This window comes from Numenius arquata, chromosome 8 (genome assembly GCF_964106895.1).
Source record: "Numenius arquata chromosome 8, bNumArq3.hap1.1, whole genome shotgun sequence".
Classification (NCBI taxonomy): Eukaryota; Metazoa; Chordata; class Aves; order Charadriiformes; family Scolopacidae; genus Numenius; species Numenius arquata.
The window spans coordinates 32,803,423-32,816,284 of NC_133583.1; the positions used below are offsets into that span (position 1 = coordinate 32,803,423).

The 12,862-nt window shown below is 53.7% G+C and overlaps 1 protein-coding gene across 2 annotated transcripts; it reads right to left on the minus strand.

Annotated features, from left to right (window-relative positions):
* Window positions 1–2,046: 2,046 nt before the first annotated feature.
* RGS16 (regulator of G protein signaling 16) lies at window positions 2,047–6,230 on the minus strand. 2 transcript variants are annotated; one of them, XM_074151746.1, is made up of 6 exons: window positions 6,151–6,230; window positions 4,733–4,834; window positions 4,244–4,372; window positions 4,013–4,074; window positions 2,514–2,680; window positions 2,047–2,247 (listed from the first exon to the last, which is right to left on the minus strand). In XM_074151746.1, exons 1-6 carry the CDS (start codon window positions 6,228–6,230, stop codon window positions 2,047–2,049), a joined length of 741 nt encoding a protein of 246 aa, XP_074007847.1. The 2 variants fall into 2 exon arrangements, with proteins under 2 accessions (XP_074007847.1, XP_074007848.1); XM_074151747.1 differs by lacking the exon at window positions 4,244–4,372.
* Between the last annotated feature and the right edge of the window lie 6,632 nt (window positions 6,231–12,862).

Sequence of the window (12,862 nt, forward strand, 5' to 3'; positions counted from 1 at the left end):
CCCACAACCAAAAAAACCCATGTTGTCACCGTATTTTCCTCTTTACATTTTATTTTATAATGACAATATTGTGTTAGTAATGAAAACAGACCATTGTGCATCGTCCACTTCAGTAACACAACGAAGGTGGTTCCAGTTGTAAAAATAAATAATAAATAACAAAACAGCTAGAATCTCCCTGTAAACGCAGCCGGGACCCACCAAGGCTCAGAGGCAGAACAGGGATGGGGAATTTCACTGAATTTCACTGAATTTTTAGAGTTGGAAGGAACCATAGAGATCATCTAGTCCAACTCCCCTGCTGAAGCAGGATTGCCTAGAGCAGAAAGTGGAAGAGGACTCAGAATAACATCCCCAAACTGGTTCTTGGTCCCTTGCTCTACTCAAACAGCCGCAAAAAGCCCAAGCAAACCTGTGCTCCGGCCCACGTTGCAGGGTGCGAAAGATGGTTCCCTCAGCAATCAGTGGGTACCAGCAGGATAAGGACCCCCAGCTTTGGTCTTTAGGGATAAATGGAGGTACATGTGGCAGCCCCAGGGTGTATCAGTAGGAAATGATGCTGGTGGCACATTTCCCACGACCCAGCACTGGTGGGATTCCCATCACCCACCTGACGTGGCTGCTGGCACCGTTGCTGCCAAACAGGATCCTCACCTTCCAAGGTGGCTGTGGGACCCAGAAATCTCTGCTCAGAGGGGCTTTCTGAAGAGCTCACACCACAGCTCTGAGCTGACGAAATGTCCTGCCACCCCCCAAGACACTGAATTCACGGCACACATTACTGTTTTGCTTGGCTCCCCAGGTTTCTGCTGAAATGCTGCGGCTGCAGACTGGTTTCACCAACCAAGGGAACGCCAAACCCAATTTTAAACCAGAGGAAAGCCCCAGGTTTCCTCTCCCACATGTTTAAAAAACAGGTTTTCAATAGGATCACTTACCAAAGTGCATGTTTTACATCGCTATTCTCTGTCTAGGATAAAGTGCAAGTCTACGTGCCAAGATGCTGTCCACAAAGCTCTGTTTCAGGGGAGAAAGGAAACAGCAGGCACTGCAAAGCATCTTTTTACTGCCATCAATGGTCCTCTGAGCTCACGGGAGACCTGCTGCCCTGCTGGGCCGCAGCTCTCTCTGCTCCTATTCACATACCTTGCTCCATGGTCTCATGTTACATGGTCATCTCTCTTAAGTTATTATACCGAAAAGGTGGGAGGCATGCTAAGTAAGTGCTACAATATCTAAAATAATTTAATTTACAAGCTCCTTGGAGCAAGGGACGTGTGAATGCTTTGAGCAGTGCTCTTCTAATAAATATATGTGTATAATAATAATAACGATAAAATAAATAACATTAATAAAAAGTTATGCAACCTAAAGGTCATGTAGCTTAAGCAAGGAATAAAAATGTCACTTGTAGGGATATGCTGTACTGGAAGAAGGTGTAAAGCTTTGATGCAGAGCATGCGTAGGAAACGGCAGAATAAGGATCTCAGGATCAGGAGAAGGAAGGCGCAGGGTCCCTCTGGCTGGCAACGCCATGTAGTCTGGACTTTTCTTCTGGCTGTTCCCTCATAGGAAAAGCCCTGCAGGCAGGTCTGGGGTGGTTGCCCCAGGCACTGCGGGAATTGCAGGCTCCTGTGCCGGCTCCACACTGATGCTGCAGGTCAGAGGCAGGGTCCTGAGATCAGGCGAGAGCTCTCTGGTTACGGATGCTCAGGGGAATCCGGTCTCTTTTTCCCAGGCTTGCAACTCAAATCCAATTTCTTTCTGTCCCTGTGACGGTGCAGGTCTCTGGCCATGCTGCAAGGGGAGGCATCGGGCACATGCTGGCATGTGAGCCATTCCCACCCGCTCCGCTCCTCCGGGGAGGGAGGACGTCTCTTCCCAGCAGCTTGGTGAGAAGCGGAAGCACTTGAGGTCCTGAGGATCCTCCTAATATGCTGGGACTTCAGCCGAAACCCCGCTGTGCAGATCTCAGCCCTCACAAACCGTCTCTCAGCCTCTGCCTGGTCCCCCGGCTTGTCCCCCAGCGGTGGATTCGGGCTCGGGTCAGGTATGCGACCGCTTGCTGATGCCACGGCTGGTGGCCTGCTTGGTCATGTCCTGGTAGGAGGCAGACTTCAGGAACCGGGGGTAGGAGTCCTTCTCCATCAAGGTGCGGGTCTTGGCCTGGGCTTCATTGAAGCAAGCGGAGGTGGCACCTGAGAGGTTCTTCCGGGTGATCTCCCTGGTTTCATGGTCGATATTCACCTGCAAGGAAGCAGCATCCACAAACATTACTTCAGCATTAAATCCCTTCCCATGGGGGGAGAAAAACTGTTTTCTTCATCTTCAGATGAGGGTGAAAATGCTCAAAACTCTTTGTATCTCTTCATGTTGGTAGACCATGCAAGGTTAGAAGTGAAAGCTCTCATGAACAGGAGCACATTTTCCCACTTTAATAAAATCCACCAGGATATTTTATTCCTTTCCCACCCTATTCAATGCCACAGGACTGGGGCAGAAAATGTTCTCACCTCCCTGGGTGCCTCACTTTGGACAAACTCCTCAAAGATCCTGTTGGCCTTGGAGGCCAGCTTGGTTTTTGACCGTGTCTTTTTAAAGTCCTCACACGCCAGCCAGAAGTCAAGGTTCTCCTCACTGAACTCTGTCTTCAGGAAGGTGTGGAAGGCCGTCACCCCACCTGGGGAGGGGGGAGAAAAGCAGTTAACACGGCAGAAGGTGGGAGAGGAAGAGGAGGATGGCTGCCAGGCATGGCGCTGCCCAAGCATCGCCCTGGGAGCTCAGACCATGACATCTGCAGATTTCCTTTCCCTCCGGGCAAATTCCACCCTCTGAGACGCTGCTAATTGGCCTCTAGACTCCAATAAAATCCTTTCCCACAGACAAGTAATCCTCTGGTTTTATTTATCTGACCTTTCTGTAATGAGGCTCCAGAGTATTTTCTTTACAGCTTCGGAAAAGAGCTAATTCTACCTAAGGAGAAATCCACTGAGGTATCAGTGTGCCTGCAGGAACCGAGCAGCAATGGCTTTATTTTTATTTCTCAGCTGAGATGTAGGGGGAATGAGAGGCTGAGGAGTATGGGAGAGTAATTGCAGCAAGGATTTCAGAGCCAGGCTGGGGGGATGTATTAACTTACAAAGTCATGAGATGCTTGTTAGCCATCACAGCATGTGAGGAAGGCTGGAAAAAAAAAATATGCCTCACCCCAAACTAGCACTATGGAAGGACTTTCTCTTGGTCTGGAATAGCTTTTAAGGTAGACAGCTACTTCTGCATTAAACTTTGGCACTTCTACCATTGTGTACCTGCTGTAAAGCCCAGTGTAAGGAAGGGATTACACGTGGAACTCAAAAAGAGATCCCTTCTCTGGGTCTGGAGGTGCTGTCTGCATGGGGGAGAGGGAGACAGCACCGTACAGGAACCCTGGGCATCACCATACAGATAGCAAATATTGGAAGGGAAAATGGCTACACGTAATTCAGTAAAGCAGTTGAATTCCTTCTCCCCGTGGAAAAGCCATCCCCGGAGGCACAGGAGAGACAGACAGAGGGCAGCAACACAATTTTTTGAGCAACAAAATCTGTGGGGAGGTGGCTGCGTTGCTGTGCAAAGAACAGAGAGCAGACACTGCCTTCTCCTGAGTGCGGAAAAAGGGACCATCAGGGCATGGCGTGACATTCTCGCTGACAAACTGCGGCACACGGGATGCCCACAGTGATGCTTCTGTCCCAAGGCAGCAGCGAGGCACTGTGAGACAGCGCTTGTGCCCCCCAAAAAGCACTCAACCAGAAGAAAAGGGTACAGCTTCACAAGCCAGGCAATGAGCGCCATGCATTGGCTCTGTCAGGGCTGGAAAGGGGCCTCTTTCTAATTCCTAAACCACCTCATTTGAAGAGGAGACAAGATATCCTTGTACACTGGCTGCAGTCATACAGTCACCCCCTTGCTCACAGGGAGCACGTTTGTCCTATGCACTCTCGCCAAGAGAAGAAAACAAGATCCTACTCACTTTTACTCTTCAGGAGCTGGTCGAAGGACTCCCTCCATTCAAGTACCTCTCGTGAGGAGTCTCTGGAAAAGACAAAAGGATGTAAGGCTCGCTGTCCCGCCGAGAACACATCTGCCACTTGGCAAAGGATTGGAGCACTTCAGTCAAGCGGCCCCATTAATGGGAGAGAGCACAAGAAGGGAGGCAGCAGCATTTGCTAGAAAACCAAAGCGAGACCCCAGTATCCATTACCTGTGGGCTCTCTTTCCTTTCTCCCTTTCTTTTACTTTCCCCGACAGCTCACCAGACCTCAACTCCATAGTGCAGGGAGGATACTCAGAGGAGTCCTTTTCTGCTGCTACAAGCCCAGCAGAGCCTCTTCTGCAAGAAGATGCCTTGCCTTCAGCAGCAATATTTAGTATTCTGTTTTTAATACTGCCCTGCATTCCCTGGGCGTCCCAGGCACCCTCTGGAGTGCGGGACCCTCTGAGTTTCTGGCCTATTGCTAAGGACTTGCTTTCTTGTGCCTAATGCCAGAGCATCAGTTCCCCAGCCTGATTTTATAACTGGCGGAGCTGGGAAGCGATCCGCCTTCCCTGCCTGCTGGGGTGGGACTGTGGGGAGGGCAAGCTGCATTCTGTCCTCTCTGCTGCACAGATGGGCAGGAGCATCCCCCAGGACAGCCCGGTCCATGGGGACATGTCCCGAGCTGAACCAGGGCCACGGCGCTGCTTGGCTTACCTCTGCCTGGAGCCCAGCTGCAGCTTGCTGGAGGTCCCGATCCTGTGTCCCAGCTCTGGTTTATGCAGCAGGATCCCTAAGCGGGTCTTCAGATCCTTGGCTCTGGAAGGGAGGAAGGGGAGAGGTGGGATTGCTGGACCGTGGGATTGCTGCTGCCACCCTGCCGCCTCGCAGGGGCTGCGCCCCACGGACCTAACACAGCTCAGAGGGGCAGCCCTTGCTCCTCAGCTTCAGCTAATTCTTTGCCTTCTGATGTATGAAATAAATGCTCTGCCAGCTGCTTTTTCTGCTCCCTGGCAACCACACTCAGCAGTGCATTAAGCCCAGGGGAGCATTTCCTCCCGCTTGCTTCCCAGGTAGCGCCACACACACATTTACAAAGCATGGTGAGCTTTTTCCTCTGGGGCAGGTAGCAGAGCAGCTGCTGAGTGCCCAGCTGGAGCCCCCGCAGCCCCCCCAGCTCCCTGGAGCTAACCTGGCTCCTTTTCCTGTCCCTCTCTCCTGGCAGTTCTGTGCTGCTCTCAAAGCACTGGAAAAGCACAGCAATTTCTTTCTGCTCAGCAAAGCGGGAGCATCTCCCTGCTGCGAGGCTGCTGCAGCAGGGCTGATGCTCCCCTGCTTTTCGGGGGTGCCCTGGAATCACCAGGAGCCAGCCACCACACTGTGGAGATGGCTCCGCTCCCTGGTGGCACCATCCACCTACCCCATGCCTTTAAGACCCAGCGAGCCCAGTGGCAGCACGATGCTCCTGTGCCACAGCCCTGTCTCCGAGAGCCTGGGAGGTGGTTGGTAGTCACCACGGCTCTGCGGTGGTGGCACAGAGGCACCTCCCTGCCGGGAGGTCTCTGCAGCAATACAGCAGGAGCTGCTGCTAAATCAGCTCCGCTCCCTGGGGTCCCCCCGAGGCAGCCCACGGTCCCGCTGCTATTTGTGTGCTGCAGCTCATTCAGGCATCCCAATGCGCTCATACAAAAATAAGTGTTTAAATGTCAAGCTGGCAGCGTGGGGCTCTGTAGCCATGTTTGGCAGGAGGAGCAGCGTGTCACTTAGCATTTCGACCGTGTTAACAAAAATAGTCCTGCTGCTGTCAACCCAAAGCAAGTTCTGCAAAGACGGAGCCAGAGAAACAACCCTCGTGTGTTTGTACACCCGGACACACGCAGGGCAGCCCGGTCCAGCCTCCTCTCCCTCTGCGTGTTTTACCCCTGTGCTCCCCTCCTGGGGAGCAGAACGGATGCAGCCAAAATAAGTCACTCGGGCCATCCTTCGCTGCGTGTTTCCCTGCATCCCGCACCCCAGTTTCTAGCAAAACATCACGGCCGCAGCAGCAGAGGCTGGCCCAGCCACTCCGAAGTCAGGTGTGTCTTTTCCAGCTAACCCTCTGCATCCCAGCAGTGCGGCGTGGTGAAGCCCCTTACCTTTCCAGGCAAGTGATGGGGAGCGCGGCTAAGCCCTGGCACATGCTGAGAGCCGGGCACCCAGGCACCCAGCAACTCATCCGGTCCTGACGGCGGTGGCAGGGACGTGCAACAGGCAGCTGCGGCACCACCTGTGCCCAGGGCCGGGTGCTGTCAGCTGGAAAAGCGGCAAGGAGCCCTGCTTTATATCGGGTGGGAGGCGGGAGAGATGGGAGGGAGACCCAGCATCGTTCCAGCCAACCAAAAGCTGCTCTGGCAACACCCGGCGAAGATAACGGCTTAGGTACGTTTCTTTTGTGCTGTTAAGGCGGGGGGGGAGGGGGGGGGAGAGTGGGAGGCCCAGGCTTGTCCTTGAGCATCACAGTCGTAACTGCTTCCTCGATAACAGGAAAAAACAGGCTCATTTCCACCGACGCGCAGAGCCTGCTGAGTAACCGCTGGCGGGTGGGTACGCAGATGGGGAGAGCGAGAGGGACAGGACAGATGCCACAACGCACAACAATTCGTCAGCTCTGTCCTGCTTCCCGAGGGCTTCCAGTCCTCCCAGCGCTGGCGTGGAGGCATCGCAGCAGCACGCTGTTCACCAGGCGGTTTGACCGGGGGATGCCAGCCCCCAGCAGCATCAGGCTGTTATGCAGCATCCCGGGGGCAGATGCAAAGCCTGGGGGAAGGGTTTGTGCTCCCCAGGGCAATGCAATACTCCCCCTCTTTGCACTGCAGGTAGAGCAGAAGGGTGTAGTGTTTTCACATCCCCCCAAATTACACTGCCAGTCCACAGCCAGAATAAGTAGGACCGATGTCTGACCCCGCATGCTGGCAGAAGTTGCACTTCTTCATCACAAATTCGCTGTAGGGTCTATGGTGGGAGAGGACAAGGAGAGGGGATGCGCATGAAAGTCTGAGCAAAGCATGGGAAAACATCTGACAAAGGTGGATCCTAATGAGAACCGAAGATGGAAAGAAGGGACTAAAAGCAGGGGAGAGGCTGGAAACTGGAGGGAAAGGAATGAACCAGCAAAACAGAAGGATGAAGAGAAAGAGCTAAACCAGTGTCAGACACTGCGCACCAGTGAACCCCAAGGTCTGGTGCAACAAGAAGAGAGGTCCATGACAGCCAGCATGTCCCTGTGCTGAGGTTGGGTTCACACAGGGTCCCAGAGAGCTGGCCTCCCTGCAATTCCCCGGTCGGTGGCTCTGGGAGGGAACTCACCACGGTGGCGGGGAGCAACCCTAAACCCCACTGCCCATGGCCATCCCAGGGTAAAAGCAAGAGCAGCCATTTCCACTCCTCATCCTCTTTCTTCCTCCGCACTTGGTACCTGCTATTACCAGCTCTGTAGCCAGCACAGACTTTTTTCCAGAGCTCAGGTTGTCTCCTACCCTTGCTGCCCGCTTTGATTGCACACAGGACATCGCCCAAGCGTCTTCCCTGTGGGAGATGAGCCGTTCCATGGAGGTGGCAGCACACAGCCATCTTGGCCCCAGGCTGGAGAGAAAGGCTCCTCTCGAGCTGCCTTTGGGGAGCAGAAACATGATGGGAGAATCAGGACAGGAGACTTTCAGAGGAGCACCAGGCAACTCGGCTCCCTTGAACTGTAATAGGGACTCCTGTCTTTCTCCCAGCACTTCAAAAAAGCCACCAAAGTGTCTTGCCCACAGCTAGCCAGAAAAGATTCATCAGGGCTAAAGGCAAAACAAATGCATTTAGCTCCTGTCTCGGCTTTAATGGCAAGAGCAGCCACTTTCCCAACAGCTCTGTTTTCTTTCACTTGAATAGACAAGTTTAAGGCTTCTTGGTTAGCAGATATTCAGCTACAGATAAATGGTTGGAGTGACAGAAAGCCCTTGTTCCTGTCTTCTCTGTGCCTCAAAACCGTGATTAGAGCTGTGATCACTGCTGTGGATTTAAGGAAAGAAGGGGAAGGGGAAGGGAAGAGTTTGACCACATCAGCATGGTGCTCCACCTCAGCTCACTGCCATGCTGGGAGCACTGGTGTCACAGTGGCATTGCCATGGAGGTGTGGGTACGGGCTCCTGGTACCCACAGGAGAGGGTCATGCCCAGTGTTAAGCAGGACTTCATCTGTGTCCTTTTCCCCTTTAAAACTGTGTTTAACGCGCTGCAGCCTGGTCTCCCACCTACAGGTTTGCAGTCATAGGATGCTCTGGTGACTCTCCCTGGTGTTCAAGGCATTCCCTGAGCAGGTTATGGTGAGAGGAAAACCTCCAGGAGGCTGAGCAGGTGTTACAGACACACGGAGAGGGACGGATGACTTCTGGCAGCAAGTCCATGGTCCCTGATGGAAGCTGCTGTGCTGGGAGCCCCGTGCTGCTTGAAGCAGCCGGGGAAATGTGACCAAATGGCAAAACCACAGCCAGGACGGCAGCAGCAGCCGCAGCCCATGGGAAAGGGGCATGGGTGATGCAAGCCAGAGTGGAGGAACTCTGCACATCTCTGCCCTGGTGTGACAGCCTGCTGAGACCCCTGCTTTGCTTCAGCCCCCATCTCCCCACTGCCTTTCCCCATAGAAATAAAGTGCTTTAGGCAACTGCATGTGTGTCTTTACCTTGTCCCCTCTGTGGCAGCTTTTGAAGCACTTGGCTCAGGTGAGGCAAAGCTGAGTGCAAGGCAGAAGTGAGGAAATGCCTGCAGTGGTCCCTGCAAGCCCCCACAAGAGGGAAAGACCCCTATAAAACCTCAGTGGGAGGGAAAGAGTCAGTCAAAAGCTGTGCCTTCTTGGACACCATGGTTGCTCAGCCAGAAGACACACAAGCCATAGGAAATGCCACACTCATGACGGACTCCCACACTTGGGTGTCTGAAACCAGTGCATGGCTCTGGGACATACCACAGTGCCAGTACCACACATGTGGGTCTGAGCCCAGGCGCAGGAATGGGATCGGGCTGTTCCAGCAATGTCCTCCCCACCAAGGTCGGGACAGACCCTCTCTAGCACATGCCCGCTCAGCCACGGCCACCAGCCCCCTGCACAAACCACTGGCTGGCAGCTCTGCTCCCTTGGGGCAGCTTTTTAACTCTCCCCTTCGATGGGGTGGGAGATGCTGTTCAAGGATAGGCAGCTCGCCAGCATTGGATGCGGTAGGTACAATATTTTATCATGCAGAGCTCTTCAGCAGGGTTATGCAATAGCCTCCAAGCCCAACGACGTACGTGTACTCAGATGTCTTTATGCCACTCTATATCTAATTTAATTACGTGCTTCCTGTCTCATTTAGCTTAGCAGCCTCCCGCGGCTCCAGCTCAGTTGCCTGTATTATCAGTCCTTGTTTTGGAACACAAAAAACTCATCTGTGTCGCAACGCCTGGGGCCAGGCTCCCTGCCCGTAACCGTGCCACAGCCTTGCCGGCATGAAGCTCACCTCCCATCCACAGGGACCGGCCATCTCAGGGCTTCATTCACACCAGGGAGGTCCCGGCAACCCAGAGAGGATGCCTTTGGGGGACCCTGCATGCTCAGGCTGGGATATGGCCGGACTGTGAAGGTACCTGCAGTGGGAGAGCTGCATCTACAGCCACCCTTTGCCAGCGCAGCACCAGCCTTTGCAGGGATACAGCTACCAGCTTCCCCACCAGGAGGAAAACACAAAATTTCTCAGCCCCAGATATTGCTCCTGTTGTTTCTGGGTTAGTATTTGTGAAGTGCCAGCAACTTTGAAAAACAGGGAAATAAAGTTTTCAGCCCCAAAACTACACAAATGTGGCAGGTAAGAGGGAAACGAGGGAGACTGGTGACAGCGTGCAAAGTGTCCTTGCACATGTGCCCCAAAGCACAGCCAAGCTCTGAAGAGAGCTTCTGCTACCAGGTATTTTTGTGTTTCTATATGGCCTGAGTGGAATAAGAAGGGGAGGATACAGAACTGTATGGGAGGGGGAGGCAGGGAGGAGGAGGAGGAAGAGAGGAAGAGCCAGGGTGAGCCACACGGCTGGGGTCTCGCTGCATCGCAGAAGACATGGCCTGGGTAGGCTCACTGGGGAGCCTGACAGCTCCTAATCTGATCAGAAAGTGCAGAGGTGGCAATCAGGAGCTGTAAAACCTGAAGACAGCACTGCACGCTCCCTGCATTGCTTCAGCAGAGACTACCAGAAGCTGGATGGGTCCCCCAGAGCTGTCTGCGTGAAATCGGGGAGATGCTGAATGCAAAGAAGTAGAAGGGAGAGACTTAAAGGCGCTGCTCATATTGCACGGCCCCCTCCTGCACCAGCAAGCTGTTGGGGGGCTCTGGTTGTGTTTAAGGAGATATGTAGGCAAAGAAGACGGGGAAAGGGGTGCTAGAAGAGGATTGCCCGTGGTGGGAGGTGGCTGCTGTGCAGGTAGGAGAGTGGCATCACTCTGAAGCTGGTAATGGAAAAGCAGGGAAGCAGCCGAGGCTGCGACCACAGCAGGACACTTGCAAGGGGTCCCCAAGGAGCCACATCACAGCTGGGTCTTGGCCTCAGCTCATGAGACAGGGACAGTCAGGGGCTGCCATGGGATGCCATGTCCATGTGGTTGGCAGGTGAGCCTTGCCCCATCCGTACCTCACCACCCAGGGAAACCCTCACCCTGTTGCAGGACAGGCAGCTGCCCACACAGGCAGCAGGGCTTGTCCCTCGGTGGCTCCTGTGTGACAACAGGCCCTCACCCGAACCCACAGGGCATTTAATTGATTCCCAACAAAAGCGCACGCTGCGTTCGCATGAAGCACGAAAGGAAATAGCTGCTCTGGAAATTTGTAGCAGTGCGGAAAGAGATTATTGAAATAAGAAAAAAAAAAATTAGAATTACAAATGAGTTTTTCAAGGGGCAGCTGTTATCCACTCGGCTCACGTGCTCACTTTGCACAGCGCCGGAGCACATCTGCGTAGGCAGAGGTATCTGACAGCAGGTATTTTTAATCTTCTCTTTCTGTTCCCGGCACCTGCTCTTTAAAGCCACTGACGAGCAAAAAAAAAAAAAAAAAAAAAAAAACAAGAAAAAAAGAAAAGATGATGGCTAAATATATCCTAAGAGGAGAGACAGAGCAGCACTAATGGCAGATCCTTCCTTGGATGCATGTAAATTGTTTTGGCTCAGAGTCAGGCTTAGAGGGAAGAAGCAGCAGATGAAAAGGAAAGACAATAAAAAAAGGGAAGGGAATTAGGGCAAAAATAAGGGGATAGAAAGAAGGCAGAGTGACTGATATATTCTACTGCACTGATTTACAGAGAAAAACAAGCTCATTTAATTTTTGGTTTTGAATGCAACCCTGTGGAGACCGCGTAGCAAACACTCACCTTTTGGCGGGGAGGGTGGGCTGTGCATCAGGCAAGGAGCACCCTTGGTGCACCCAGGGCCAGGTTGGATCTGGGTCACTGCTCTCCCTCACTTGCCAGATCCGCTCAGGAGATGCTCTGCTTGGCCTCAGCCCTTCCTCGTTGAAGTCCTTTCTCCAGGTGAGCTGCAACCCCCGTGGGATCACTTCAGCCCCACTCTGCAGCTGACCTCCCACCACGCAACTTTCTGCTAACACCCAAACAAGCCCCTCGATACCCTTGCCCTCACTCTGATCTCTGCCCCTGCTAACACCTTCCTTTCCCCTTTTAGTACCTGGGATTGCCCTCAGCTGCTGCATGACCCTTCCCCAGCAAGCCCAGGCTCCTCCAGACTCCCTAAAATGGCCCTTGGGACTCACCAAGTCGCTCCAACTTCCCCAGCTCTCGTTGGCTCTCTAGCTCATGCACGCCATGGGCCCCAGATGTGCTTTCCCTGCCTGCCAAGCCAACCCTTGCCTTTCCCATTCCTTACTTGTTCACCCCCATTCCCGTGCCAGCCCTCATCCTGGGATTTGCCAGTGACTCACTAGCCTAGTCCTGCTCGCCTCTTCCCAGTTTATCCCCCAAGGATGGATCAAACTGAGACCTCGATGCAAGCTGCTTGCTGCAGCCTGGGGCTGCTTTGTATTGGTGGAGAAAGCATTGGTTTTATCTTCATGGCCTGATCATCCTTGATCCATCCACACTGCTTCCTTTCCCAGGAGCGCTTGCTCGTGCATCTCCCACTGCCGGTCCTGGTACACGGAACAGACCTGGCACATGTTTTCACGCTTGGATATAAGGCGGTGTGACCGAAACACTGCCAGAAGGGCAGGTGAGAGCTGTGCAACCCACAGCATCGGGTCCACAGGAAAGGCTGATGCCCCAGCAGTGCCACCTTCGCCATGGCCACTTCTGGCTGCGTGTCAGTGGGTTTAATGGGCTGACAAAGAGTGTTTGCTCCCCAGCCATGGCCACTTCTCCCCGCAGGACAGCAGGATGTGCACGGAGGCGGATGGCCTGGGGAGAGCCAACCGGCTGGTTCAGCAGCCCCGTGTCCCTTTGCCACGCTCCTGGCCAAAAAGTGCTTGGTTTTCCACATTCCCCCTGAAGCATGGATGAACAAGCAGTTCCTACCGCTGCAGCCCTGGCTTCTCCCCCTGCCCAGGAAGGTCCTGCAGATTCGTGTGTGGTTTCTGTGAGGTACCTGGTTCAGGGGAGCGGGTAATTTGTCTGCAACGAAGGACACCCATCTGCGCTGGTGACCACTGCTCTCCATGCTGCTTGCCTCGCTGGGCTGAAGCCAGCACTCCCACTTCTGCTCCGCTCCAACCACAGCTGCACCCCGGGCAGACACCAGCAGCCCCTCGCTGCAGGGAACCTTCGGTGCAGCCTTCTCCAAGAACAGCTGCTCCTGGTG